Source organism: Oculina patagonica, chromosome 2 (assembly GCF_052425735.1).
Source record: "Oculina patagonica isolate OP01 chromosome 2, crgOcupat, whole genome shotgun sequence".
In the NCBI taxonomy this organism is placed as follows: Eukaryota; Metazoa; Cnidaria; class Anthozoa; order Scleractinia; family Oculinidae; genus Oculina; species Oculina patagonica.
This window is the reverse complement of record NC_135759.1, coordinates 33,394,614-33,422,591: the sequence shown is the minus strand read 5'-3', so window position 1 is coordinate 33,422,591 and position 27,978 is coordinate 33,394,614. Positions and strand designations below refer to the sequence as shown.

The 27,978-nt window shown below is 38.8% G+C and overlaps 5 protein-coding genes across 6 annotated transcripts in view; 1 reads left to right on the top strand and 4 right to left on the bottom strand.

The window, feature by feature from the left end:
* Nucleotides 1–252, bottom strand: part of LOC144644286 (CUB and peptidase domain-containing protein 1-like) — a 66,446-nt gene extending 66,194 nt beyond the window's left edge. Inside the window, exon 1 of the mRNA XM_078503740.1 lies at nt 130–252. Within this exon, the coding sequence (XP_078359866.1) occupies nt 130–230 (101 nt within the window). The 5' untranslated portion in view covers nt 231–252. The remainder of the gene's footprint in view (nt 1–129) is intronic.
* Nucleotides 231–7,524, bottom strand: LOC144642329 (lactadherin-like; the record flags this gene model as incomplete). The annotated part of the gene is made up of 5 exons (XM_078501293.1): nt 7,421–7,524; nt 5,895–6,024; nt 3,109–3,434; nt 2,237–2,375; nt 231–295 (listed from the first exon to the last, which is right to left on the bottom strand). Coding segments are annotated over exons 2-5 (639 nt in total), but the record flags the coding sequence as incomplete, so codon positions are not given.
* Nucleotides 7,525–7,926: 402 nt separating this feature from the next.
* LOC144642009 (uncharacterized) lies at nt 7,927–12,402 on the bottom strand. 2 transcript variants are annotated; one of them, XR_013568673.1, is made up of 3 exons: nt 11,941–12,402; nt 8,832–10,465; nt 8,721–8,773 (listed from the first exon to the last, which is right to left on the bottom strand). XR_013568673.1 is itself a non-coding variant. In XM_078501012.1 (2 exons), exon 2 carries the CDS (start codon nt 10,378–10,380, stop codon nt 9,310–9,312), a length of 1,071 nt encoding a protein of 356 aa, XP_078357138.1. In that variant the 5' UTR covers nt 10,381–10,465; nt 11,941–12,402; the 3' UTR covers nt 7,927–9,309. The 2 variants fall into 2 exon arrangements, 1 of the variants encoding a protein (XP_078357138.1); XM_078501012.1 differs by having other exon boundaries at nt 7,927–10,465.
* Nucleotides 12,403–13,317: 915 nt separating this feature from the next.
* LOC144644257 (ATP synthase peripheral stalk subunit b, mitochondrial-like) lies at nt 13,318–20,287 on the top strand. The gene is made up of 10 exons (XM_078503706.1): nt 13,318–13,441; nt 13,846–13,882; nt 14,417–14,463; nt 16,012–16,083; nt 17,313–17,383; nt 17,946–18,038; nt 18,478–18,603; nt 18,954–19,031; nt 19,323–19,424; nt 20,102–20,287. Exons 1-10 carry the CDS (start codon nt 13,333–13,335, stop codon nt 20,156–20,158), a joined length of 792 nt encoding a protein of 263 aa, XP_078359832.1. The 5' UTR covers nt 13,318–13,332; the 3' UTR covers nt 20,159–20,287.
* A 777-nt stretch (nt 20,288–21,064) lies between these two features.
* On the bottom strand, nt 21,065–27,805 carry LOC144644256 (thymidine phosphorylase-like). Its single transcript, XM_078503705.1, has 4 exons — nt 27,275–27,805; nt 26,084–26,302; nt 23,130–23,384; nt 21,065–22,690 (listed from the first exon to the last, which is right to left on the bottom strand). The coding sequence occupies exons 1-4, from the start codon at nt 27,639–27,641 to the stop codon at nt 22,146–22,148; spliced, it is 1,386 nt and encodes a 461-aa protein (XP_078359831.1). The 5' UTR covers nt 27,642–27,805; the 3' UTR covers nt 21,065–22,145.
* Nucleotides 27,806–27,978: the final 173 nt, after the last annotated feature.

Genomic DNA, 27,978 nt, shown 5'->3' with positions numbered 1-27,978 from the left:
GGAATGACAGAGCACGAATTTAAAACAGGGTATAACTGTTACAGTTTCTATTACGTTCTAATGGTTGATTAATAATAATAGAGTGATGGGAACGCCCATGCACAAACCTAAACTGGCGTCGTTACTTACTTGCACAGTGAATTAGAATCATAATCCTGCAGTTCAAATTCATCGAAGGAAATTTTCAACGCCTTGCCATCTGGAATAGGAACTGTATACACGCAGTCCATATTGCTTGGGTAGTTGTTTGGATATCCAGGACTTTTCAACGAGTTTTTAGTCACTGGATTACATCCTGTAACGTCAAATATTAATAATTCAAATACTTTAAATTACGTCCACAACATTGCATAAATGTTATTAAGCGGAACCATGTTGTAACACTTAACAGTAATGAAAACGGAGCACGTTAAATCATCAGCGGTAAAATCTACAATTGCACTTAAAAATCCCCTTTCGTGTGATAAGAAAAGAAAAGAGAAAAAAGATCAGGAGTTAAAAAAAAAAAATATATTTTTTTTTGGCCCCTTCTTAAAGGGGGGAAAAAAAAAAAAAAAAAAAAAAAAAAAAAAAAAAAAAAAAATTAATAAAAAAAAAAAAAAAAAAAAAAAAAAAAAAAAAAAAAAAAAAAAAAAAAAAAAAAAAAAAAAAAAAAAAAAAAAAAAAAAAAATTTAAAAAAAAAAAAATAAATAAAATATTTACAATTTATTTTGGATTTATTTTGAGTTAAATGTAGTCTGATGTTGTTAGCCTAACCGCGCGTCAACAGGATGAGATAGATGCTTTTACTTAAAAGTTTTCTCGGGGTGAATCCAAACCGCCCACGCATCGCGTCTACCAGTTCCCGGCTGACATTACCACGGCTACTGACGGCAAGGTGATAATATTCTGGACTCCAGCCAGCCCCTTAACAAGAATCAATCAGTTCCTCGTACCGCATGTATTTCCGGTCCTCTGCATCTGCCAAACACTCTTCCCAAGGCACTGTTAACTTTTGCAGTATCACATGCCTGGCCTCGTCACACCACACTTCTAAATCTGGACGCTGGCTTGTGGTTACAATGGAAAAGACAAGGGAGCCATCCAAATCTGCTGTTACCTCCCCATTCCTGGTCTACTACATGCCTCTTTGGAGGTGGTTTAGTGACTCCCTTATTCCCTTCCTGATGAAACAACTTTTCTTTCACATTCTTTCACAGGTTCTTCCGATCCCTTAATTGGTCTCGTTTACCTTTGCTTCACATTCAGTATGCCCCTTTCGTTTACCTTTGCTACAGCATTCAGTATGCCCCTCAGTACCTGGTTCTGTCGCCGGGTGTACCAAAGTATCTTACAGGCTCATGGGGCAGGCAGAGGAGGATGTGGCACAAAGTGCTATACTTTTCACAGTGACACTGTGACAAACAGTGACGCGTCTCTTCAGTTGGCTTCCAACGTACAAGATTGGCTGGGGATGACAGTATATCGTATGCTGACTTCACTAGGAGGCTTATTTGCGCCATGCAGCTCCCAATGCCACAGCTCTCTCAAGGACACCTCACGCTGCACTCGCGTCTACGGTGCTCCAAGTTAAGATACCACAGCCAGCTTTCACCCTTCAGGCGGGCAGTTTTTTCACGATAGTAACAGACCTGTACCAAGATGTAATTGCTTATACATTTAATGGCTGTCTTTTTCTTTAGAGTCCCATTCATCGTTAGCGTCTTCAAACTTTGATTTGAGTCAGAATAAGTTTCGCTCGCTGCCAACTAGTACTATCTGACACCTAAAACACAGACGCCCTATTAAGGTGCTCCGATTTTTAGCAACTTCAGTGCTATCATTATCGACGAAAGACGAAACCGCTGATTTGTGTCCGAAGGATTTTTACCATCACTAAAAGCAAGTTGTGATGACCAACAGTGATTTCCTAATGGCGTTCGCTCGTCTTCTCTGCAGTTCTGCTCGTCTAAGAAACTTTACGTAATGAATTCAAACAATTTGTTGTTTTTTGCTTACTCGGACATCGAAGAGGCCACAACCAAACAAAGGCGCGCAACCAACACCATTAAAAAAATACTTCATCCTAATTGGTTACTGGTTCGCGTAAATTGAAAAAACGCCGTCTAAAAATAGCCTACTCGCGAATCTGTTTGCACAATACCCATTACCACAGAGATGTAGACTTCTAGGATTATAAACATAAACTTCTGGTATCATGTACATTTCATAGAAAATGTAAACTACATACATTACCTAAACAGCCGTGTAGTTCCACCCTCATTGATATATGGTCAAACCAAGATACTGGTTGAAAACGGATGTAATATGCTGTGATTGGTGGGTCTAATTCGTGATAAACCACAGTGTCCGAGTCTGTATTTCCAGCAAAATCCTAATTCAGTAAGATGATACATTGTTAGGCGTCTATATCATATTCAAACCATATTATACATTTCTCAGCTAAATTCGTCAATTTTATAAACTGGAATAAAAGTAAACAGTGGTGGATCCAGACTATGGAGAAGTAAAAAGGTAGGAGCCTAGAGGTTAAAGAGTGGGGACCTGAATTAAAATTAAAAAAATACCTAACTGCAAAATGTTGGGCGCTCTGTGGTTCCTCCCATGAATCCGGCATAGCTGTAACGACCAGCTTGATTATTTAAGTGCCAGTAAATAAGCATTCGGGCTATTGCCTATTCGTCAGAAATACTCATCTGTCATCTCTTTCCTTTGATATCACGAGTGCTGCTTTATAATCAGATTCACTTGTTTATTTTACATCCCTACGCTTGCCGCCAAAAAACACACCTTTTCTATACGTTCAAACTGGTAACTTGGTAAATAGACATCGGACCACCAGTTCACTGAAATGAAGTTCAAACATTCTTCCCGGCCTCGTGTGACTTAGTTCCTTAATTGCATCAATTTGCAGGATTTACTATTAGGACACTCATTCATCCGCTAGTACTTCGCTTTGCCCAAACTGAACCTTTTATATATTTATGCTTGCCTGTCTGCATTTTTCCTTTCCCTCAGATCGTTTGAGATTTGCTTAAAGTAATTCAAAAGACTTGGTACCACTGTACTGGAAACTGTTTTAATAGTTTTTAAAAAGTATAATTCACCTTGTATACTCCCTGTTGCCTGTAGTACAGAAAGTTTACTCCATCGACACTGTACTGCACTCTGTACTTAGTTACCCACTGGCTGTAACCATTTCTTCCTTGCGTTGCTACACCTGTTACTCTGCTGATGTACTGACTCCCCAAATGAATTTGGAGCCATTGATTACCGTCATTTCTGTCAGCTGACCAAGCCCCAGCTTTCTTTTCAGTTTCTTGAAAGTGCAATCTTCCCTGGGTTGCTGCATGATTGGCATCCCACTGTGAAGAGGCTGTTATTTGTCCATCAGAGATTGTACCGTTTTCCATGCCAAAAGCTTCTTGACATGCTACAAGTTTTAAGGAAGAGATAATTAAATTGAAAGGTATTGCCTGTGTTGTATTTCTCTAGTGTATAACGAACCAATTCGATCTGGCTAGAGGACCCGAATAAAAACCAGCTAGAGCTGATGGGGCTTCCTCTCTAAATTAATATAGCAGTATAGTATATTTGTGGCACAGCAGTGGAAACATTTGATAACTAACTGTTGAAAATTCTAGTATTGCGTTTACAAGATGTAAGTTACACTAGTGAGCGCTTGGTCAAGTGCGGCACCTCTTGCTTAAAATAGATCGTTACTCACAACAAATACATCATAGTAAAGGTTTTTGAACCCACGATTATCAATTGCTCGTATAGTGTGATCGTCCGAGTGCATGAGAGAAGTTCTGAAAAGAACTGTTGTTTGTAACTGAAGTCTTGACAACCATAGCGGAAGTCATCTTTATAGTCAAGTGAAAAATTGTTTGTCAGCCAATGTTGTCATAAGTCTGGTCCGTTGAAACTGAGTGTTTGCTTTTCCCGCGATATCAGTACCCTGGGTGCCAGAGGGTTTTTTTCTTTTTTGCAGGAAAGACACTATTTGTGAGCGGCGAAGCCGCGATCGTGGCGTGGCTTCGCCACTCTATCAACGATAGCGACTTCGCCGCTCTTTGTCACCGCAAAAAAAACCCCTCTGGCACCCAGGGTACCCGTGATATTGTTGGCTGTTAGACTCGTGTAAAGTTTTTGAAAATTGACTGGTCAGTTAAAGCAACTTTCGATCTGCCTGTGTTTAGTCAAATTGGGACCCTTCTTTGTTTGGTTTTGTTTACGTCGTAAATAAGTTAATTGTAAGACGCCTGTAATTGTTGTAATTTGCCGAGAAGCCATTTCTTCTAAGTTTGTGTACCAGCTTTCCAGATTCAGTCGTTAAAAATAGTTTGTGCCGTAGGTTAAGCATTGAGCATACCGTATTTTCTCGATATTAAACGCCGGACCCCGATTAAACGCCGGCCTCGTATAAACGCCGGGTCAAACTTGCTAAACTTTAAATAAACGCCGGGGGCGTTTGTTCGAGGTTCCGGCGTTTATTTGAGGTCAAGCCAACAAGTATGATATATTCTTTTGAATAGCACTGCTATGACATACTAGTACGGTATGCTGCTTTGGAAATTTCAATAAACGTTCAAAGGAAAAGTCTGGCGTAACATAGATAAGAAGGACGCTGCATGTACAACAAAATAAAACCTAGCCACGCGTTCCTGCCTTCATGACTGATGCACTTCCTTTCTTTTGTTAGTGCTCACAGTCGTTATAATCTCAAGGATCCCTCCAGCATTTGTTTATAAGTTGGAGGAGGTCGTTTAAAAACGAGGTGGAATTAAGTTGGCGACATTGCCGTTTATGAACTGAATTAAAATTTTGTACCCATAAATTTTACTTGCATGCTCCTTTTGTTCATGTATCTGTTTGTCACAAATCCTGATGGCAGCATACACGTGTTCAATCCATAATAAAGTACCTTTGGGTATTGATCACCTTTAGATACCCAGGGACAGTTTTTCGGGGCAGAACGAAGAGAAAAATCGTCCCGCCTTGAGAAACTGCCCCTTGGTCGGTCTCGGATATCGTTAGCAATAAATCAATCTGGAGAATTGACAGAAAATTGCAACCCGTTAATAAACGCCGGACCCCGATTAAACGCCGGCTTCAAATAAACGCCGGGTCCACCAAGCCAAGTTTGAAATAAACGCCGGGGGCGTTTAATTGAGAAAATACGGTAGTCCCAGTCTTTTTGATAGTCAGTAAGTCGATGATGTTCAGAAATGTGATTCTTGACGTCACCATTTCTCGTCTCCCGTTTGTGTTCAGTCAGTCTCGTTGATGCATTTCACGAACACTTCAACGATCAGAATGGTTGGTGTCAGCGAAAACTGCTATACATAATTCGGTTGCGCAAAATTCAACCCGATGTCAGTTGATGGGCTCCTGCCGATGTCAGGTAAGGAAAAAAATAAGGCCCCTCAAAGATCACAATTAATTATCGCACAATAAAAGTAGATGAAAGTCCCATTCGGTCTCCATGTTAAAGTGCGGTGGTCTACACAAAAGTGCTAGTTGAATCATTACTAAGCAGCACCACCGTTAGTTGTCTTCCCGTTAGGTTTGGGATTTCGAAGAAATCGCTTGCTTCCAACAAAATGCGCTTTTTTATTACACACGTGTTATATGTTAGTTACAGTGTTGCTTAAATGCCGGAGAACTATGACCTCTTCCGGTTAAAAACGTCAAAATTTCCAAAAGTGTTAGCGCTTCTCCTTTCGGAAATCAGAGAAGATACGATCGAATCCCGTTTTGTTTCGCCGTCCAACATATCTCCGAAGATTTACAATTACAATGCATTGAGTAACACATTTACTGTTTCAGGAGTGTGTCTAAGCTTGCGTAAAAGGCAGTAGTTGCAACAATGAGACAGTTGTTTGCCCACCTTGTATAGCAAGGGCGCCTTTCTCGTTATTACACATCAGCAAGAGCAATAAAACAAGTATTCTCGTGGTGAAGGGGAGTGCTTTGTCCACAATCAAACAATGGTCCATCTTGCCATAGAAATATCGTTCCTTTAAAAAGAGAAAAAATTGTGTTTCATGTTGCATGAGATTACTCTTAGGCAATGTCAACAGCAACAATCATGTTGATAAACAAATTATAAGCTAACCACATATCATGGGTTTCGGGTTTGCAATGGAGATACTCTTTGAAACGGGAGATAGATTAATATCTATACATATTGGCTTATACAACGACTTTTTCGCGAAAAATACCACAACGATTACGAGAGTATCTGAGTTAGCAGAACAGAAGATGGAATAAACAAACCCCGAAAAAACTTTTTTAATTAAATCGTCATATATAAAAATACATTACATTTTTTAAAAACACTGTCTAATTTGAATTTAGCTTCATGTTGTTATCTGGTATTTTTCACAACCTCTTATGGTTACATAACACAAACTACAACATGTGTATTTATAAAGCCTTGCAAGCGAGTTTCGCCGCCTACCTAAAGAAACATACCTGCAAACAGCACCAATGGCCAACATCAACATTAAACGAAGGTGAACGTCTTTGGTAAACCCGTGTATTTCTGATCACTGCACGTTTTGTTGCAATGATCTCGCTTTGTGAGCTTCCAGAGTTTAATAAATTTAAGAACCAAATGCGTTAATATCTTCAACGCTGTGATATTGAAAACTCATCACCGTGGCTAATTGTGGCGCATTGGGTAAGAACATTTAACCATCATGCACCAAGCCAACCAGTTATGTCAACAACAAGTCCCCTTCAATTGCCCCCAAAGAAAATAATTGCCCTTTTCCTTTTCTGAAACGGCAAGCTGGAAACTGACATGTTTGTTTGTTTGTTATTTCAACCACGGAAAACTTTAGTTAGTTGAGCATTATTTTGCACATTACTACTTATTTCATGGCTGCTAGATGAGGGTCAAAGTGCATTAAAGTTTAGGTACTACTTCAAACACTTGCTAGTGAGAAAATAGAAAACCACATATGCAAAATCCAAGCAAGGGTCAAAATCATTAAAACTCGAGTAATAACAAGCCAACATGATAAGGTTTTTAAATCTCTAATCCAACGTTGAACACTCCAAAGCAAACATTGACGTGTAGTTTGTATTCAGAACCAAAGGTTTTATTATCACTTTGACCGATATGACAAAACTGTTGTCTTAAAAGGTGATTAAATTACGCCTTTTCTCCAATGGGAAAATGAACTTATTTGAGCTGCCAGCTTTGTTGGGTCATTGTGTCATCTGGAGAACTTAGACCCAATATATTTTTTTAAAGAATATCCAGAACAAAGCTGGTTTTAAATCACTTACCGATATTATAAACATGTTTTCTTACAAGCTGAGTGAATGGTTACATAACACAAACTACTACATGTGTATTTATAATGCCTTGCAAGCGAGTTTCGCTGCCTACCTAAAGAGACATACCTGTAAACAGCACCAATGGCCAACATCAACATTAAACGCAGACGTACGTCTTTGGTAAACCCGTGTATTTCTGATCACTGCACGTTTTGTTGCTATGACCTCGCTCTGTGAGCTTCGAGAATAAAAAATATTAAAGAACCGAATGCGCTAATCTTTTCAACGCTGTGTTTTTGAATAACTCATTACCATGACTAATTGCAAGTGTTAAGCGCATCAGGAAGAAACATTTAACCATCATGCACTAAGCCAACCAGTTATATCAATAACAAGACCCTTTTAATTGCCTCTCAAGAAAGTAATTGTCCTTTTCATAAAAAGGCAAGCTGGAAACATGTTTTTTTTTTCAACCACGGAAACTTGGTTGAGATCTTTTTTGCGCGTTAGTACATATTTCATTGTTGCTAGATGAGGGTCATAGTTCGTAAGTGTTTAGGTAACACTTCAACACTTGCTAGTGAGATATAGAAAACCATATAATAATTATATGTGCAAAATGAGTCTTTGCTTTAAAATGTTCTTATTGTTGAATAATTCGAAGCAGAGGGTCATCAATCAGTTACGAAAACAAAAAGTCATTAAAACTCGAGGAACATCAAACGTTGAACACTCCATAGCATATACATCTAGGTGTAATTTGTATTCAAATGAATGGTTTTACAAAAACTTTCCCCGATATTACAAATCTGTTGTCTTACAAGTCGATTGAATTATGCCTTTTGTCCAATGGGAAAATTCACTAATTTGTACAACCAGCTTTGTTTGGTAATTGTGTCATCTAAAGTACTTTGACCCACCTAAAAATATATTGTTTTAAGAGTATTCAGAACAAAGGTTTTCTTATAACTTTGTTGGATATTACGAAACTGTTGTATTTCAAGCTGAGTAAATTATGCCTTTTGAACAAAGGTAAAATGCACTTATGCCACCAGCTTTGCTGGGTAACTGTGTCATCTGAAGAACCTTAATCAACCTAAAAATATCTTGCTTTAAGTGCCAGTGAAGGCCTAGAATATTCTTTACAGCTGTCCCAATACTGATAGACAAAACGAGCGACGCAAGTCGTTTTCCGCCAGATGACCTAACTACTGGAAACGGGCTTTGAGAAAGTCTAACTTTTGGTAATCAGAGTGTAAGAACCAATCCCTTATCGGCCGTGGACTCTCGGCCCAGCCTACCAATGATAAAGAGAGTGTCTGAGTTATCAGAACAGAAGATGGAATTAAATAAATTATGCCTTTTGAACAAAGGTAAAATGCACTTATACCACCAGCTTTGCTGGGTAATTGTGTCATCTCAGGGTCGTAACCAGGTATATGGGATCAGGGATCACAGCCTTGGGATCGGGATCACAGCCTCGGGATCGGGATCACAGCCTCGGGATCGGGATCATGGACCTGGGATTCCGGATCACAAGTCATGGGATCCGGATCGGCCAATCAGATGGGATCAGAATGGAATCAGGGATCAAATGTTGCCACATTTTGGGGATCAGGAATCAAAATTTAGAGCTAAAATTTGGGATCAACGATGAAAAAATATACCTGGTTACGACCCCGTCATCTGAAGAACCTTAATAAACCTAAAAATATCTTGCTTTAAGTGCCAGTGAAGGCCTAGAATATTCGTTACAGCTGTCCCAATACTGATAGACAAAACAGAAATCGCACTTTTGAAGTGCTTCTGTTATTTTCTTGATAAAAAGAGTTGGAAATCAGAAATTCATCGTGCAACTCTGCGAGAATTGGCTAAGGTTACACTTATTCCTTGCACAGATAGATCATTTAAAAGCTACAAAATGATGAAACATAAAAGTATTTCTATTTTGATCTCAGCAACACGGCAGGGAAAGTCCTTGTCGAATCGTTTGACGCAGTGAGGTATGTCACAGCTCACCATCCCAGTTCGCTTTCTGTGGGTGAGCCAATCCCCTCGTCTGTGTTCTGTTTATCAATTGTCATTTCTGCCAATTCTCCCAGAGTGTTTGTTCTGTCCTTATAAGGCAACAGACTCCAACCAAGGGGTGATGATCTGAACATTGGTGACGCGGGGGTTACCGGGGGAACAACACACGAGTTGCATAAATTATATTGCTTGGCTGGATTCTCTAAATATGTTAGTGACTCCGGAGGATTCTCCAAGGGTGGAAAACTTTTGTGACGCTTTGGAACTCGAAGCGGATAAAACTTATAGTTGGGGGAGGGACTGGTGTACCGTTTTCGTGGCTCCTTTTCCACCGGAGTTGGCTTTCCTTTATCTATCTCATTATCAAGGCCAAAATACTTAGCGCACTTTGTGACGCAGTACACAGGACCATCGAGATCCCATGTTTTGTATTTCAACAGCTTTAACTCGCCTCTTGTTGGCAAATCACGTGACTCATAGGGTCGAAATCCCCCGTTAACAAAAATATTTTGCCAATCAATATCCTCTTTAGTTTTACTTGGAAGGCAATCTTTTTTACCTTTAGAATTTCTGCGGTAAAATGTTTCTTTTGGTACTTTTCCGTGTTTTGTTGATGCCATATCAGCTAAGGGCGGCAGGCGATCTTGTTTGTCTTTTTCTTGTTCGACTGAAGTGGCTCTTGCAAATTTTGCTTCATCGTCAAGTGAACCCGAGGCATCGTTTTCAATTTTCTCAGCATTGTGGTCCTCTACATTGTCATCAAATGAGTTCCCGCTGATTATGTTTTCCTCCATCTTCAACACTTCTTCCATAATGCTCAATTTTTCTTCTCGCTCGTCTGCCAAGTTTTCAACTGGATTTTGACAGGTTTTACTTGTTTCTTTTAAATTGAAAAGGACAGGCGTACAACATACGTCTAATCCAGAGAGTTCTCTGCTATCTTTACCATACGATCTGTCCTGACTGAGCAATTTTGCCCAACTGCTGTTGCGAAGCTGAGGCTTCCTCGTCGTTATCCCGGGAAGGTATTTCGTTGAGTTGTGCTTCTCAGATTTCATTTTCTAATCGTTGTTGCCCAGCAGCATGGAGCTGTGTCGCATGGAACTGTGTCACTTTCTTGGAGACTCTGCGCTGTTGTTAAACCTAAAAAGCATAGCATGGAAAATCAATTTATCATTAAAACAAAACACTTGTTCTGTTGTAGAATTGAAGCAATTTCGATGGACTGTATCTACATGTATCTTTGCGCTGATTTGCTGAGCTCTGAAAATAACACCTTTGACGCTGACTTTTGTCTTGCAAGAAAACATAAGAAAATAATACCGGTAGTTGACTTTCGCGCATTTTCCTGCATTCAACACTAATTTAGGTTTTGGCCTTTGTCATGATTGATCATTGCACTAAAGTGACAGTGTCACGAGAAGTCTTCTGAGTTTTTGTGTAAAATAAACTATGCTAATATGGTGGCCTAGGATTGCCATAGTCAAATTGGTATTGAATAGTAAAAAAAGTTCAAAAAATAAAAATAAACAAATAGAAAATAAAAATAAATAAATAGAAAATAAAAATAGTTTCACTTTTTTTTGTTTTTAAAAAATATTTTTATAAAATTATTGAACCGAAAACTAAATTAAAAAAAAAAATGAAATGAAAAGCAAAAGAAAGTAAAATAAAATCAAAAATCCGCATGGCCTATCGTTGCCATAGACCAGGCTCACTTGCGATCGTATCACAACAAACATGGCTGCTCGAATTCGGAATGACTCGTGGATTGAAGATAGAAAACTCAAGGGGGAAATGAAGTAAAAAAGCAGGCAACAGGCCTACACAGACTACTACATCGTGTCATTTGTACATAGTAAGCCGTTCTGTAAAATTGGATTGGGTCGTCCAATTTATTTTGCAAGAATAACCTTAACCCGGGCCTTAAAAAATAGAAAGACATAAATTCATTCTCCAAGAAAGGATCGAAAAGGCAACTCCAGGATGGTTTATTTTTGCACTTGATCTTGTTGCCCCATAGTTAAGTAGCAATTTCCATCAATACACAGGCGAACTTCGGACAGCGTGATGCAAGACAAATTTAAAAAGACTTAGACCGATAATGCACATCAATCCATCCCGTTGGCAAATATAAAGTAGTTGTCGGTAAACTTAAAATGTACCAAAGGCTTGTTAAACCCCTGTTGCCAGTTATCTTCGCGTTTTAGTTGGGTTGACAAAAGCGAACAACTTCAAATTCGTTAAAAATCAAGTTTAGCAAAGGTAGAGTTCGCCAATAATGAATTTGTACTTCACACAGAGTTGTTGGAAAGGTCGAGTTCATACTCAAAAACAAATTATACAAGTCTTGAAAAGGCATATTGTTTACTCTAATTAATTCACACCGGATCGTGAACCACTGACACAAACTTCAGCTTCTAAATGACCCTTCGTTTCTACAGTTTCAAATCCCTCTGTGGTAAATTCTCTAGCTATATCTTTTCAAATGATAGCTGGGCTAACAAAACCCAAAAAAGCAAAAACCTGTGGATTATCTTTCTTTCTTAGACTTGTCTTGGTTTAATCTCTTAATTGCCCGATGACGGTATCAACATTTAAAAGCTTATGAATCTTACCTATGCTACATATCTTCTTGTTGACTTCTCGGGTTTGCGTCTTTTTGACTAAGCTGGCAAGAAACGGAAAAAGATACTTCTTGTTCAACACTGGCGATCCATGGACGCTTTACTTTAGTAAAAGTGCACTGGATGCGTTGCTAAGCGGTAACTTAAAAGTTTTAATACGCTTCGTTTCACAGAAGTAATGAGTCTTACAATAACAGTTAATCCACAATTTGATATCGCTTCAATAGAATTCAATGGATCGCACAATTAACCAGGTGAACGAAAACATATTTATCCCAGGGGGGTTTCATTTCAGCACAAAAGAGAAAAAAATTTTCAGCGGGGGACAAGAAAAAAAGAAAAGCGAGTTTGCAAATTTTTTTATCTGCCTCCTATGTGGCTAAATGCTTATTACAGAATGAGTTGTCATCGTTGACTTGACTCTTCTGAATAAGATTACGGTATTCTAAGGAATTACGAACAGAAAAAAAGAGAATATCTGATGTAAAAACCAGACTCGGTTCTAAAAGCTTACGGTTTTCTTGGTAACTTTGTGCATTGTGGCCGAATAGTCTTTTAAAATTGTCAATGAAACAATTTTATCGATATTCTATGCTAGAAATGCGCGATAGGGCCTTTGTTGCACTTTAGACTCACTTTGTACTAATTTCTAACTCAAGACAAAATAAACATTGGGAAAGTTTAAACATGTTAATGTAAAGCTCTCGCTATAGTTCTCACGTAGTCATGCATTCTTTCGATGTATTTTCTCAATTTTTTTTTTTATCAAGAAAAACATGTAAGACATGAAGGATAATGAAAATGGGAAACAGGGAGCCCAGGGGGGGGGGGGGGGTACTCCGGGATCAAAGTGACGGGGATGATCGAATGGAGGCAAAACTCAGGACCCAAAAAAATCCCTAAGTCTCCCGACATTACTCAAAAAAATCCCTGGACCAAAAAAAACGCCCAAAAAAATCCCTAGTCAAATTACCCCTTAATTGCCAAGGCCGCGCCAAGGCACTTTAGTTTGATTTTAATTCCCAAAAAATCCCCTATTTAAATCAAGTCCCCCCAAAAAATACCTGCCAAATTCTCCTACCCAAAAAAATCCCGGAATCGAAAATTTCGACCCCAAAAAAATCCTTCGCACATCCCCGTCACTTGGATCCCGGAGTACCCCCCCTGGGACAGGGAGACCTAAAATGACTAGCAATCAAAACTATTCAGGACGCCAGATGTTAACCACAATCTTCAGGACGTAAAAATAGTTGTTTTCTAGTCAGAATACTGCAAACTCGTAAAAATATACAGCGATGGCTGCAAACTAAAGACCGGACCAGATTTTCGCTCGAAAGTACGCTATGCAGACCTATCAGGACAAAGTAAGGCCTGGTTACCATAATGATTTCCCAGTATGCCACGCAGCCTCACGATACCGTGGTCGGCCATATTGGAAGGCAAGACTATCATACGACCATGATTTCTCGGTTACGTTTGGCCGCTAGAGTCGGTAAGTGTTAATCTACTTATAGAAAATACTATGGTGTTCCTGCTAATAAAAGTTTCCGTGTTTGATCGGAGTACTTTTGCACTTATTTTGCATGATAGTGTTCGTCTTTAATAAAAGTACGTAAGCTTTATACTTGCAAGAGCTTCAGTCTCTTGTGATATTATATCATATTAAAATTTACTTAAACGTCAACGTCTTATGTTGCCACGAAGCTCTGAACGAAATAACATCACATTTAATGAACTCCTACCAATCAAATAATTAAAATCAGAGTGAGTGCAACCCAAGTAAAATAATAAAATATGTCCGGCATCAGTTATTCAAAAACAATTTCAACAATTAAGACAAGCTTTTAGTAAGCTTATACCCTGAACAAAGGATTAAGATTGAGCCTTACTTTCTAGGTGGTGCTGCAAGACTCTTGGCACATGCAAGACCAAGGTCAGTGGGTTGTTTCATGTCTAAATATATTGACCCATAGGGTTTCACACACCCCTTGCTTGCAGCTGCGCTGTTATATTGCTGAGTTCAGTCAATGCTTCTCCAATGGACATGCAGCAAATAGTTTTTACATTTTGACAAACCTCTCAACATGAGGGAGCGATTTTACAATACCGGGCCACTTATTTACATATCTCTGAACGCTTTAAGAACGAAGCATAGTAGAAACAAAAGGAACCATTCAAATTCAATGAGATGCAAATTAGTGACCCAGTATTCTACAGTTTAGCCAACATGAGATATCTCCAGAAAAACATGAAGATTCCAAAATATTAGAAAAAAAGAAAGTTGGTAGGGTGCTTGTGTATAGATATCATAAACATTTGTTGTCTGGCATAACAAATGCAAATTAACATGTTGATAAATAGCCAATTAAAAGCTTGGATCGCTTTACGTTACTGGTACATAGAGATTACAAAACTCTTTATGATTGTAATTTGTTAATAGTACTTTTTAACCTAATTTTTTGTACAGTGTTCCAGCAACTACAAGACTTATGTGTCAGGTTACACCAAAGAAAGGTAATAAAATGCAAATATTATAGGCAGATGTATCAGACAAAGAAAGGCTTTTATAAAATATATGTTGTGGTTCAATTTTACCCTTACTCCAAATTATTTGTTTTTTTCCTTTGTTTAATATTTATTGTCATACCGTAGTCCGGTTACCCCCCCCCCCCTGGCCCTCTCCGGCCGGTGCCCCCGCCCCCCGCGGGTGTGCTTGTCGTTCCTCCCGGGGGGCTCCCCCCTCCCGATTGCCCCCCCTCCCCATCCCACTCCCAGGGCGAATTCTACGGTATATTACCATATACCAGAACAAAGGGAAATACCAAATTGTTGTCAACAGAACCACAACATATTTTTTTCTGATACTTTATTTTTCACAACACATTACAACAATGCCAAATGAGTTACCTTATTATAGGAAATTAACGCTTCATGTAATTATCGCGAATATAAATAATTTGCGTTAATTTAAGTCGCGTTAATTTTTATTAACGTTAATTTCCGCGCCGTTAATTAAGTGGAACGTTAATTTCCATGACCTTAATTTCCATTATTTTGGCCAAAATTTCTCGATACAGTCCAGCCGTTCTTGACTCCTAGGAAAAGGCATTATTTCGTCAGGGTGGAAGTCTGCCGGTATCACTGAAACTACGAAGAACGCTCGAGGCGGTCAGATTTCTTCGCCTAACCCCTATGTTTAGGATTATACGCCTAGTGGTGAAATAAACTTGTTTCTGTTGTCTCAACAAGTGTTTTTTCTATGTGTTCTTCGCCTTAATTTCCTTCATTTTGAAATGTTACCCCCTCTTTCGCATTAATTTCCTTTATTGTGAAGTATTTTTTCATTTAATTCGCGTTAATTTAAGTCGCGTTAATTTCAAATACCTTAATTAACACAAGCGTTAATTTCCTATAATAAGGTAAGTTGTGATAAAAATTAATTACATTATTGTGTGGTTCCAGAAAATATCCATACCCCCCACGGAAGGGATTTGCCCTATGATCGCCCCCCACCCCTCTGGAAATTCCAATTTAGCTTCATACATTGCTTTAAAGTTTTGGGTCTTTGTGTCCCTTTGAGTCTTAGTCTGAAGCATATTTTGTATTTTGCTGTGTACATGTACGTGTTTAATTTTTCCTGTACATGTACATGTGACAGGATTTTCATTCATTACAAAAAATACACTGTAAAGCTAGATGTGGGAGGCGCGGTGGGCTAATGGTTAGCGCGCTCGACTCCGAGTCGAACGGCCCGGGTTCGAGGCCTGGCCGGGGCGCTGCGTTGTGTTCTTGGGCAAGACACTTTACTCTCACAGTGCCTCTCTCCACCCAGGTGTATAAATGGGTACCGGCGAATTTACTGCTGGGGGGTAACCCTGCGATGGACTAGCATCCCATCCAGGGGGGAGTAGCAATACTCCTAGTCGCTTAATGCTACGGAAACCGGGATAAGCTCCGGCTGTATGAGCCTCATGGCTCGGACACAGACTTTACTTTAAAGCTAGATAAACATGCAAATTGTAGTTCTAGCATTTTCATATTGCACCTGTCTATATTCTATAGATGAAACTCCTGAGTTTGGACAGTTCTTTAGAGATGTCAGCAGTATGTTGAAAGAAAAAACTGGAGAAACAGGTTAGAACTTAACACCCACGGCACAATATAACACTTTTAAGTACAATGTGTTCTCAATGTTATATCTGTTAATAAGCACTTCATTGTTTGATTTGAATCCTACACAAAGATTTGGACTAAGCAGCAACAAGCAGCTTGAATGAGCTTTGTATCTAAATATGCAGTGCTTTAATGAGCACTGATGGCCGATGAAGAGCTTAAGCCACTTTACTCTCCTCCATTAAGTGATGTGACATCCCCCCCCCCCCAAATTGAAGCAAAATGAAAGATTCTCTCAAACAGTGAAAACATTTTACTCTACTCAACCAGCTGCTGACTTAAAAATTTTTTATTAAAACCCCACACCATGTCATGTCTAAGGTAAATAACATTGCATTAAAGAAACAAAATTGTGGGAGGCGTGGTAGCCTAATGGTTAGCGCGCTCGCCTCCGAGTCGAACGGCCCAGGTTCGAGGCCTGGCCGGGGCGCTGTGTTGTGTTCTTGGGCAAGACACTTTACTCTCACAGTGCCTCTCTCCACCCAGGTGTATAAATGGGTACCGGCGAATTTACTGCTGGGGGGTAACCCTGCGATGGACTAGCATCCCATCCAGGGGGGAGTAGCAATACTCCTAGTCGCTTAATGCTACGGAAACCGGGATAAGCTCCGGCTGTATGGGCCACTTAGGCTCGGACACAGTCTTTACCTTTTTTTTTTTAAAGAAACAAAATTGAAAAATATCCTGAATATTGTACGTATTTGGATGAAAAGCAAACAATCAACTGGGTAGAAAATAGTTCACTTGTAACACAGTTGGCACATTAAGTTTTTAGTCTGAAATGCACCTATACCAACTCTCCCAGATTATCCCGGAGTCTCCCAGATACAGACCGAATCTTCCGGTCTCTCATACGGGTCACCAAATCTCCTGGATACAACGGGAAGTGCTTGGAATACATGTTTTAACCCTCATTTTGGTCAATTCGGGGGGTAATTTTGTAGATATTTTATGCGGTTTTGTGGGTGAATCAGCAGCACTCTATTTTTTACTCAGATTTTAGGGGTTAAGAAATGGTACAGTACCTTAACAGAAAATTGCCGATCTGCAAAATTTTGATTTTTTTTTTTAGGTTGACATGTCTGAAAATGTTATCTTCAAACAAACAAATAAACAACAACAACAAAACTGGAAAACAATGTCTTGAGGTCCTAGTCCCTTACTATAAATATCGTCCTTTGTTTTTATAGGCCATAAACTTCTTGCTGGAGGATTTCTCACCTACATACTTTCAAAGGAATTACTCATTCTTCATGATGAGGTATGATAATAGATCTGATCTAATTTTGACAATCTCATTCCAACTACAAAATCTTTGGAACACATTGTCATAGTTTTACATAATGGAAATACCGGGGATACTGTATTTTCTGGATTAAATGCTGGGTGCCGAATAAATGTTGGCCACCAAGGTGGAGTTGAAAATAGAGCCTTCATACATTGATTTAAGGTATTATTAGCTGAAAGTATAATTAGCCAGATACATGTTTGTCAAAAATAATGAATTAAAACCGTTGCTTAATGAAAACCTGGCAGGAATAAACTGCACTAGTCAAATAAAATGCCAGGTCCACCAGGCTAAGTTTGAGATAAACGCTTTAAACAAACATTTAATTGAGGATTATATATGGTAAGGCAGTTGTAAATGTAGCCCTATGCTGTTTCTAATGCATTGCGTTTTACAAGTTTCACTATTGATAGCTACACCAGAGAGAGTAAAAACTTGTTTTTCTTATTGGTGTCAAATTTAATCAAGTTTGATAGCTCTGGGTGCCTTGGATATAGTGCACATAATCATGACTGTTACATTTGTTGTTTTGCAGACTCTTCTTGCTGCTGTTATGTTGGGCACTGTGTATTTCCTTTATACAAAGATTTCCCAGCCAGTTGCTGATATGTTAGATGAAAGAAGTCAGGTTGGTTTATGCAACAATAGCCGATTCCCTTTATAACGCGCGCCTGCAGGGAATTACGGTAGTTGTATTCATAAAACATACGCGAGACTCAGCAACAATTCAAGTAGCTGAGTCTTGCGCATGGTTTGATGAATACAACTACCGTGATTCCCTGCAGGCGCGCACTATAGAGGGAATCGGCTATTAATTTCGTTAGATGATGCTGTTTTAGAAATTATGATTGTAAGATTGCTTTGTCTGCATGGGCTTAGAGAGGTACACTTGATCACTAATGCGAAATGTCTGTAAACAGTGCTTACATGGTATGTGTTGTTTCTTAAAAGCATCTGACAATAAACTCAAGTTTAGTTTACTTTTGAAGTTACCCCCAGCTTAACCTGGTGGCAAATTGCTTTGTATTTGTTTTGATAAAGCATGATTACAAACACTGTTTTAACAGGAAATCCTGGATATGTACAACGAAGGCCGGAACAGTCAAATTGATGCTTTAACAAAATCAATAGAAGAAGAAAAGAAAATCGAGTACATGCTCACTGCCAGAAAGGACATAGTGGAAATTATGAGGGTAAGGTCACTAAATTAAACCTTAGGCTTGCAAGTGGACAGAGAGTATATTGATAGTTACCGTAAACACCCGCGGATAAGCCGCACCCGCAGATAAGCCGCACCCCCGCTATCGAGCGAAAACTTTTGGAAAAAAGGTGCGGCTTATCTGCGGGTTTTTACAGTATTTTCAAGACTACTTTGTCATCCTGCCATGATTATTTGTGTTTTTGATTACATCATCATTAACACGTGTATACTAGTAAATTTAACTTCCTTGCTGTCTGGTGACCTTTTCCATTTTATACATCCTTGTCATTGTACACTTTAAAACTTCACACGACTTAGTTTTCTAACTTTTCTATGTTGTAGGAAAACAATGTCATGTCTCTGGAGCTGGAGTACCGTAACAGGCTCCATGAAGTTGTCAGGGAGGTCAAGAAACGCTTGGTAAGAATAGACTTTGCGTTTTTATTTGTTGCAAATTCTTGGTGATAATGTCCCCCCCCCCCCCCCCTTCCACCCCATGGAAGGTCATTGGAAATTCTAAAGGGTGGGGTTCTAAATACCAAAATTTTTTGAAAGAAACTACAGAGCTTAACTGGAATTTTCCGAGAGGTGGGAGGATTCAAACCAGAAAAAACTTCCTTGGGGGTATGGATATTTTCTGGAAGTACACATTGAACTCTGGATAAGAATTTCTGTGCATAGAAGTTACATTTAAGTATGTTTGATGCACAGGATTACCAAGCAGAAATGGAAGCATTCCAGCGAAAGACTGAGCAAGATCACATAATTGACTGGGTGGAAAGAGAAGTTGTGAAGAGTATTACACCACAACTGGTATGTATGAAAATCATCACATTGTAAAAAAAAATGGGTATGTACTGTTCATGCACATGAGTGTAAGTTTACAACATCAGCAAACCAGGGACTTGGTCAGAAAAAAAAATGGTGAGACAGGGATGTAGATTCAAGCTGGGAGCCAGGTAATACCTGTCTGTTGCATAGATTTTTCCACCTATGAAGCAGGGTGAAAAATGGGGAAATTGTGTAGGTTTTGAAGCCCTTTTCTTGACCAGTACACCACCTATAGCAAAGAAATTTCCACCAGTTTCTAATCTTACCTACATCCCTGGTGAGAGCATGCTGGAGTGCTTCTCTGATATAAATCATTCGAAGTTTACTCTGCCTTTAGTCTCACACGCAGCTGTTTTGAGTGTTCTCATCATGAAGTTAATCTCTGGTTTGGTACAGTGTTGTCCCTTCTCCTGCACAATGTAGCCTAAGTACCTCTCTGGCTAGACATGTTTTGGCATGTAAGACTATATAGTACACTAGACATTATGGGTATTTTTATTTTCTGCTTTTGAAATGTTTCAAATACAAGTGTATCCTGGTCATAAAACTTTTTAGAGTCCTGAGTGGTATTCCGTTATCTGGTAGTTTAAGTTTGTGGTCACTCAGAATAATAATTATAAGTAAGCTAAGTTTATCTTTATTTTCTTATCTTCCTACAGGAAAAAGACAGTGTTAGCCAGTGTATAAAAGATCTCAAAGCAATGGCACCAGCATAAGAATGCGGAGGTGCTTTATAACATTCCAGTTTGGCAAGTGTTGTGCCTCTGTTTTTTTGTGAATAATAATTGGATTTGTACCTCCAGTGTGTCAGTGGTGATTGCCAAATAAAGATCAGTTTATTTTAACATTGTGCAGTGAATTCTATTTTTACCAAAACCCACAGTTATTGTGATCTAGTATCTCTCTCAGGTATTGATACACTGGGAATGTAAGTTATGGGAAGAAATAGACTGATCAGAAGCATGGACGTGCTGTGCCTAGTATTAAAATGTACCCAATATTTTTGATTAGGCCTCAGTTGTTTTTATGCTGATTAAAATTAATTCCAGGATTAAAAATTAATCAATGTCTTACTCCTCTTGTTTAAGAGTTACCTGCAGTGTCAGTTTTCAACCCTCCAAGTTAAGACCATTTTAGTCGCCATGGCGACTAAAATTTTGGAGATGGCGACTAAATTAGAACTAAAGTCACCAGCCTGGCGACTAAAATTGAGAAGGAGGATTGAAAGCGTGAGCTTAATTTGGCGACTTAAAGTTTTCACTGGCTACCAAACTTGAGCGGTTGGTGGCCAAGTGGCCACTAAGGAAAAAAATAAACTTGGAGGGTTGGTTTTAAGATGCAGTTGGAGATAAGTCAAAGTAAAATGCAAACAACAAAGAGAAAATTAATATAAGAAGTCATGGTAATGATAACATAACCCTAAATTCATTAATTTGTACTTAATTCTGTACTCTAAGAAGCAAATAAAGTTATATTCATTATCATAATCTGAAACAAAGGGAAATAAAAATCAAACTGGTTTGAACAATTTTAAACCAAAGACAAAATTAAACCACAACATATTTACTAACAACATGTGAACTTTCACGGCAGAGACACTTAACAAGAAAGCAAAAGAGGTCAAGGAAACGTTTTTTTATTGTCATTTTTGAGTTTATTTTTTATTATCACACAATAAATTACAACACAGCAATTATGATATTTTGTTATTATGAAATTAATATACATGTACAATCATGTAAAACCACACAAATAAGTGACAGTGAAAAAAAATGTTACAGACATTCTCTTACGAGGGATAATTGGATAATTTTCTACATGTATGTGACTATAATTTTAATTCTATGATTATTAATTACAAAATGACTACAAAATTTTCTTATGAGGATTCATAGATAAGGTCAGAGAATCAGGCTTTTAATATTTGCCATGATTAACTTCCAGCAATTATAATTCAAAGTGTAAATTTCTGAATCTCTGGTAAATGGTTTCTTTGAATACCCTGGTAATATCTGCAAGGCTACTACACTGACTTGTAAAACCCCAACGGTAATAATTAATATGAATGCTATTTGTTTGTTAAATGGGAAAAATTATTTTACAGTGACTTATTATAACCATAAAATTTAAAACTTGTCACCTCTAGATAGTATGTTCAAGAAGACAGCTGTCAGTATAAATACAGCATCTCTGTGCTGAAATTTGGTTAAATATCGAGTGAAGAACAATTTATACCTTTTAAGTACTGCTAAAATGAAAGAGGTTTCCCTGTGCATATGCACATGTTCATGTTACTTATACTTTGTAAAACTGTGGGGGTGGGGTGGGGCTAAAATCATTATTTTGAAAAACCTTACACGTAACACCTTGAGTTGAACACAGATGGAACTAAAATAATTTCAAACAAGTGTTATATAGTTAAATAAGTCTACTGCTTCATCAAAGATGTGAAAAAAGAATTCAAATAAAAATAAATTTGTGGAATGGAAATCACTAAAACTTCCCTTTAAATGCTTCATATTCTGTTAACAAAAATTAATGTCATTGCTCCCACATAATGACATTTGCACATCTTAATTTGTGATGAGTGATTGCACAAAAGTAAAATATAAGAAATAACAAATGATAAAATCTTAAATTTTGAACCCTAATTTTAGATTAACAATCTCCTGACCAGTAAAATTCTGTCTCTGATCGGCAGCACTACTGACAAACAAAAACAGAGCGTCGCCTTTTGCTGTCAATGACATCAATAACTCTTGACACAGCAGGAAGGTCTGCTGTACCACCATTCTCGTCAATCTCTAGAGCCTTTTCCAATAAGGCTTTTTGTGAATCAGTAAGGTTGCCGTTGTGGTATACAGTTACCCACTTGTCACCTTTATTTACAAACTGACCAACACGCACACTTAATATAAAACCAACTCCATGATCAATTTTGTCAGTGGCATTATGTCTTCCCGCACCAAGCTTGTGGCTCACTTGTGCCAATACAAGTGCGTCAATTCCAGATATTATGCCACTCTTTTCAGCAAGAAGCTCATGTTTCTGGGAAGCAAGAGGTAGGATGCTGTAGGGGTCTGCCCCGGCTGTACAGAGCTTCTGTGCCGCACCTGGTTGGACGCCTTGTGCTATTAACATGTCACAGAATTTTTGAAGAGCTTTTCCATTGTGCAAGGTTTCAGCAACAAGCTTCTTGCCAGCATCTTCTGATTCTACTTTATTCAGAGCATAAAGTAGATGACCACCTAAACGTAAAAGGATTTGAGTTTTTATTACTGAAAAAGATCTTTAGAAGTTTTAGTCAAAAGAGCAATAAATTACACAATGATAAAACCAATAATTAATATCAGTGAATGAGGGCTTTGGAAGCTACTTTAACAGTGATTGGGGCACTCAGTGGTTGAGTTGTAAATGGAATGTCTCAAAAAATCACAAAGTCATGTTAGTAGCAGTCGTACAAATGTATTTGCTGGTTTTTATAGAAGAACAAATACTAAAAAAAGAAAATAAGTAGCCTGCACTGCAGTCATTTCCTTTCTGATAGCACAAAAGGTTAATGTGAACCACAAAGACACCTCTGATTCAGCAAGATTTTGACTTATCTTAAGAATGTTAAATGAACTTGTATTATATGATTTGTGTTTTTAAGTGTGATCACATTCTCCCGTAATTTTGATTACTTGCCTTCTTCACACACCAGTTCCTTCAAGTCTTCAGGGCCCTTCCCATTCAGACAACTGATAGCTTCAGCCACTTCCACAGAATTCCCGACAGCTTTTCCCAGGGGTGCATCCATGCTGGTAATAAGGGCTACTGCCTTGATGCCTAAGCCAAAGCATGTACCAACGAGAGTGTGTGCAAGAGCTTGAGCCTTCTCTTCTGTTGTGGCAAATGCTGCTTTGCCAAACTTCACATCCATTACTAGGGCTGATAGGTTTTCTAGTAGGAAAAGAGGAGAAACATATTAAAAGTCAATGGTAAAAGTATTCTTTGAGGTATTGGTGAATGAAAATCAGCAACAGTTGGCTAGTAACATATAGATCTTGCACTTGGCTGATAATTAACAATTAGACGGCAAGCTCAAGGTTTCTTTCTGCTGATTTCTATCAAAGTCGATAGAAACCGAGAGCGAGCCGTCCACTTGTTTTAACATATAACCCAGCGGCTGATCTATTAAACAAAGAATACCGCTAGAATTGATGTATTGAAGGTTTTGATTTATAAAATAGCAAAAAACTAAGAGCATGCTGAGTGAGAGTGGTCTAACCATCATTAGCACAACCACACTGACCGTCTATTGGTAATCCCGCAATCTGATTGGCTACACAGGCACCATCATTAGACGGCTCTCGGAGCACGCGCTAATTTTTATTGAATTTTATCAATCAAAACCTTCAATAAATCAATTCTAGTGATATTCTGAGTTTAATAGTTCAGTCAGTGGGTTATGCTAAAACAATTAGACGGCTCGTTCTTGGTTTCTGTCGACTTTGATAGTTGGCTCGGGCTTCGCCGCTCGCCAACTATCAGCCGATAGAAACCTCGAGCTTGCTGTCTAATTGTTAAATAGACAGCACCTGTGTAGCCAATCAGATTGCACGTTTTGCCAATAGACAGCTGGGTTATAAATGCTAATAGGTGTTATAAGACGCACCATGAGTCGGAGAGTTGAAAAGATGTAGTGATCAAAGTTTTTTCTTACAAAATTTGAATGTTTGAATGTTGTTCATACTCCTTGGCACAATCTTCGAGTAAAAAGCTAACATTTCCTGCTAAAAACGACGTAAATCCACTTGAGCAAAACATTTTTCCATCGTTCATGCTTCGAACTTAGCTGCTGAGTAACCTGGCAGATGTGTTGTTACCGGTGACCACTGAGTTTGTAGCTTGGTTACCAAGTCCTCAAGCATGCTTCGTACCGCTACGAACTTTGTTTATCGAGTGTTTTTCAAAGATTCTCAAGCTTTTTGGTGTTTTCCTTGTCTTCTAAAGTCATTTTCCACTTTCCACGCTTAGAAAGGTTTGTTTCAAATGAGTATGCTTGGTTTTCTTTGTCTAATTTCAACAAAATGCTGGCATATACAGGTGTTACTTAAACTCGTTTTATATCCGCGATAATAAGCTTAAACTTTGCGTTTAAACTAAATGTTTCTTATATCTTTAATACTGTAGAAGTCAATAAACAACATTAAGTGTTTTCATTTCTCTAGTTTTAACTGTAAGTTCCGGTAAAATGGCGGTCATAAGATTTTGTTGGGCGAAAATACTCGGCTATAAGACGCACCCCAATTTTCGCATGAACTTCCCACAGAAAAACAGATTTTTCTCTCAAAAACCGTGCGCCTTGTAACCGAATAACTACGGTATGTCAACATTTCATAAAGTGCATGCAATTCAGAACATTTACCAACAACTTTCCAACAAAACTGTACTTAATAAAAGTCATGTGATGGGCATGTACTAAAACCCGAAACAACGAAACGAAACCACCGAAACGAAACCACCGAAACCACCGAAACGACCGAAACGAAACCGCCGAAACAACCGTAACGGCCGAAACGAGCGAAACGAAACGAAATCACCGAAACAAGCAAAACCCATTACGATTTTTGAGAGCTAACCGTAAACAGGCTAACCGGAGTGTGTAGTAGGCTAACAGGAGTGTATAGTAGGCTAACCGGGGTGTATAGTAGGCTAACCGGAGTGTATAGTAGGCTAAACGGAGTGTATAGTACGGTAAGTGGCGAAAATCTTGAAGTTTTGATTGTTTCGGTGATTTTGTTTCGTTTCGCTCGTTTCGGTTGTTTCGGCGGTTTCGTTTCGGTCGTTTCGGCTGTTTCGGTCGTTTCGTTTCGGTGGATTTGTTTCGTTGTTTCGGGTTTTAGTACATGCCCATGTGATGATATTAACATATGAATGCGTTCAGTCTGTCTGGCCGAATGGGAAAATGTTTGGCTCTCGGTTGTTTTATGACATGGATATCAGTATCAAGCCAAACAATTCTCTGTCCAGTGGCTGAACAGAGAATTATCAGCCTTCCTTATAACTCAGTCAATAAGCACACAATGTCTTGAGTAGTTAATTTTCAATATAGCCTCCTAAAGCTATAAAACCACTATTTTTCTCTGAACCGATACTAAGCCGTCCGAACAGATCGCGTTTGCTTTTCCTGAACGGCTTACTCAAGCCGCTCGCACAGATGACCTTTCCTGCTTGCACGGATGTAATTTTTTACTGAACGGTTGACTCAAGCCACTTGCACGGATGCAAATTTTTTCTGAACGGATGACCTTAGCCGTGTGCACGTATGGAAATCTTTTCTGAACAGATGACCTTAGCCGTGCGCACGTATGGAAATTTTTTTGGTACAGATGACCTTGGCCGGTTGCACGTATGGAAATTTTTTCGGAACGGATGATGAATGGCTTGTGCACGGTTTTCCGTGTAGGAACGGAAAAGCCATAGTGTAGTGTTTTCACGTGAGAGGTAACATATAGCAATCATTATACAGGCACATGCATTTCTTGAACCAATAGAGCATGTCAGTAAAGCAAAGGCATCAATCAATTATGGAAATACTCTGGACACTTAATCATTCTTATAAAGGAGGAAATCACATGGTTTGACAATTTGCTTACCAGCCGCTTTCTTGGATAAGATAGAACTTGTTATCAGAGGCATTGATGCCACTGTTCCAGTGACATCTCTTATACCATACAACACACGATCAGCTGGCACCAGTGCCTCTGTCTGCCCTACAATGCAACAACCAACTTTTCCCAAAACATCACACATCTGCTTGGAGTCCATATTCACTTGGAAGCCTGGTATTGACTCTAACTTGTCAAGGGTTCCACCTATTAAATGAAATTATTATTTATTTTAGACTCTAGTTCAAGATTATTTTACATAAATAAAACAAAACAGCTACCGTATATAGGATTGTGGACAAACTGAAAATTCGAAAAATTTCAGAAGTTTAAGGGAGCAGTCAGTACTGGGGAAGGGGGGCAGTAAATTTTTGAAGAAGTGTTTGAAGAAGTGGACTAAAAAATTGTGATCCTCCCCCAAATTAGAGGGAAAAAATTTGTGATCCTCCCCAAATCAGAGACCAAAAAATTGTGACCTCTTTTCTCAAACAAAAAAGGCAGGCATGTAGCTAAGAGCTGGCTTAACCAACTAATTTCACCGGCTGAAAGGGCTCCAGCTTTCACCGGCTGAAATTTCACTAGAAAACAAAGACTTACAGGATAATTTTGACTAAAAAAGACCAGAAGCTGAACCGGCTTAGTTTTTTCTTAGCTACATCCCTGGAAAGGGGTCATTGTACAAGTATGATTGGATTTTTAATTTTTCTTTAGCATTGGCCTCTCTAGAAATATCCCAAATCCCCTCTGAAATTGCCAAAATAGGTATGAAGGTCCTTCTAATCCTAGACTCGGATTATACGGGATAGCTGGCAGGAATTTGTACTTGGCCCCTCCCCCGGCCCTCCCCCTAAAATCTAAGTGGCCAACTCACCGTGAAGAAACAAAACAGGCCACGATTTATGCGTTACATGTAAAAGCAAACAGTTCCCAAATAAATATTGTTGCGTTCCGAAAAAGAAATAAAAGGCAAGATGCGGATTACCGCAAAGCCTCTCAATATGTTCAGGAAGTTATACAAATAGTACAAATAAACAATATAAATAATGTGATGAAAAAGAGTGTACTGAACGGTGTTTACGTTCGTACGATGCATGCAAATTGCAGAGGGTTGTAATTAGGCGTAAACAATAGGGAAAAACAACCACGAAAATAAAATTTTTAAGAAAACATAAACCATACCAGTGTGACCAAGTCCACGACCAGAAATCATCGGTACTTTCACTCCGCAAACTGCTAAAGCTGGAGCAAGCGCCAGGCTTACTTTATCACCAACTCCTCCTGTAGAATGTTTATCTGCAATGCTTCCCTTCCACTCTTCAGGCCACTGTAAAGAGATTCCAGACGAAAGCATTGCCTTTGTAAGACTCACAGTCTCATCGCGGTTCAGTCCCTTCAAGTACATAGCCATGAGCATAGCGCCGATCTGACTTTCAGAAGCACCGTTTGATGTTGCAGCCTTCACAAAGTGGTGGATTTCGGCTTCGGATAATTCATCTCCGTCCCGTTTTTTAGCGATCAAGTCTGGCATACGATGTTCGCTGGACATTTTGAATACTTTCTGAGCGCTTGAAAGCTGAGCTTGTCGGCTTACAGATGCTGCAAATCGCAAGAAATATTGAGCCCTCCCTCCTCAACTCCGACTTGTTAAGCGTCTCAAGAAGACCAAATACGCTTTCCACATGAGTAACTTCATGGGAACTATTGTTCTTTTCTCCTTTCGTTTCCCCACCCTACCCCTGAGCTTTCAGAACATTTTATACAAGTAACACTCAATTTTTTTTCGACTTATTTTTTTTTCTCTTTGAACATTTAGGATTTAATTTTTATTGTTTAAATAGAATAGGCAGTAAATATTTCGTTTCTTTGAAGATAATGAAATTTTT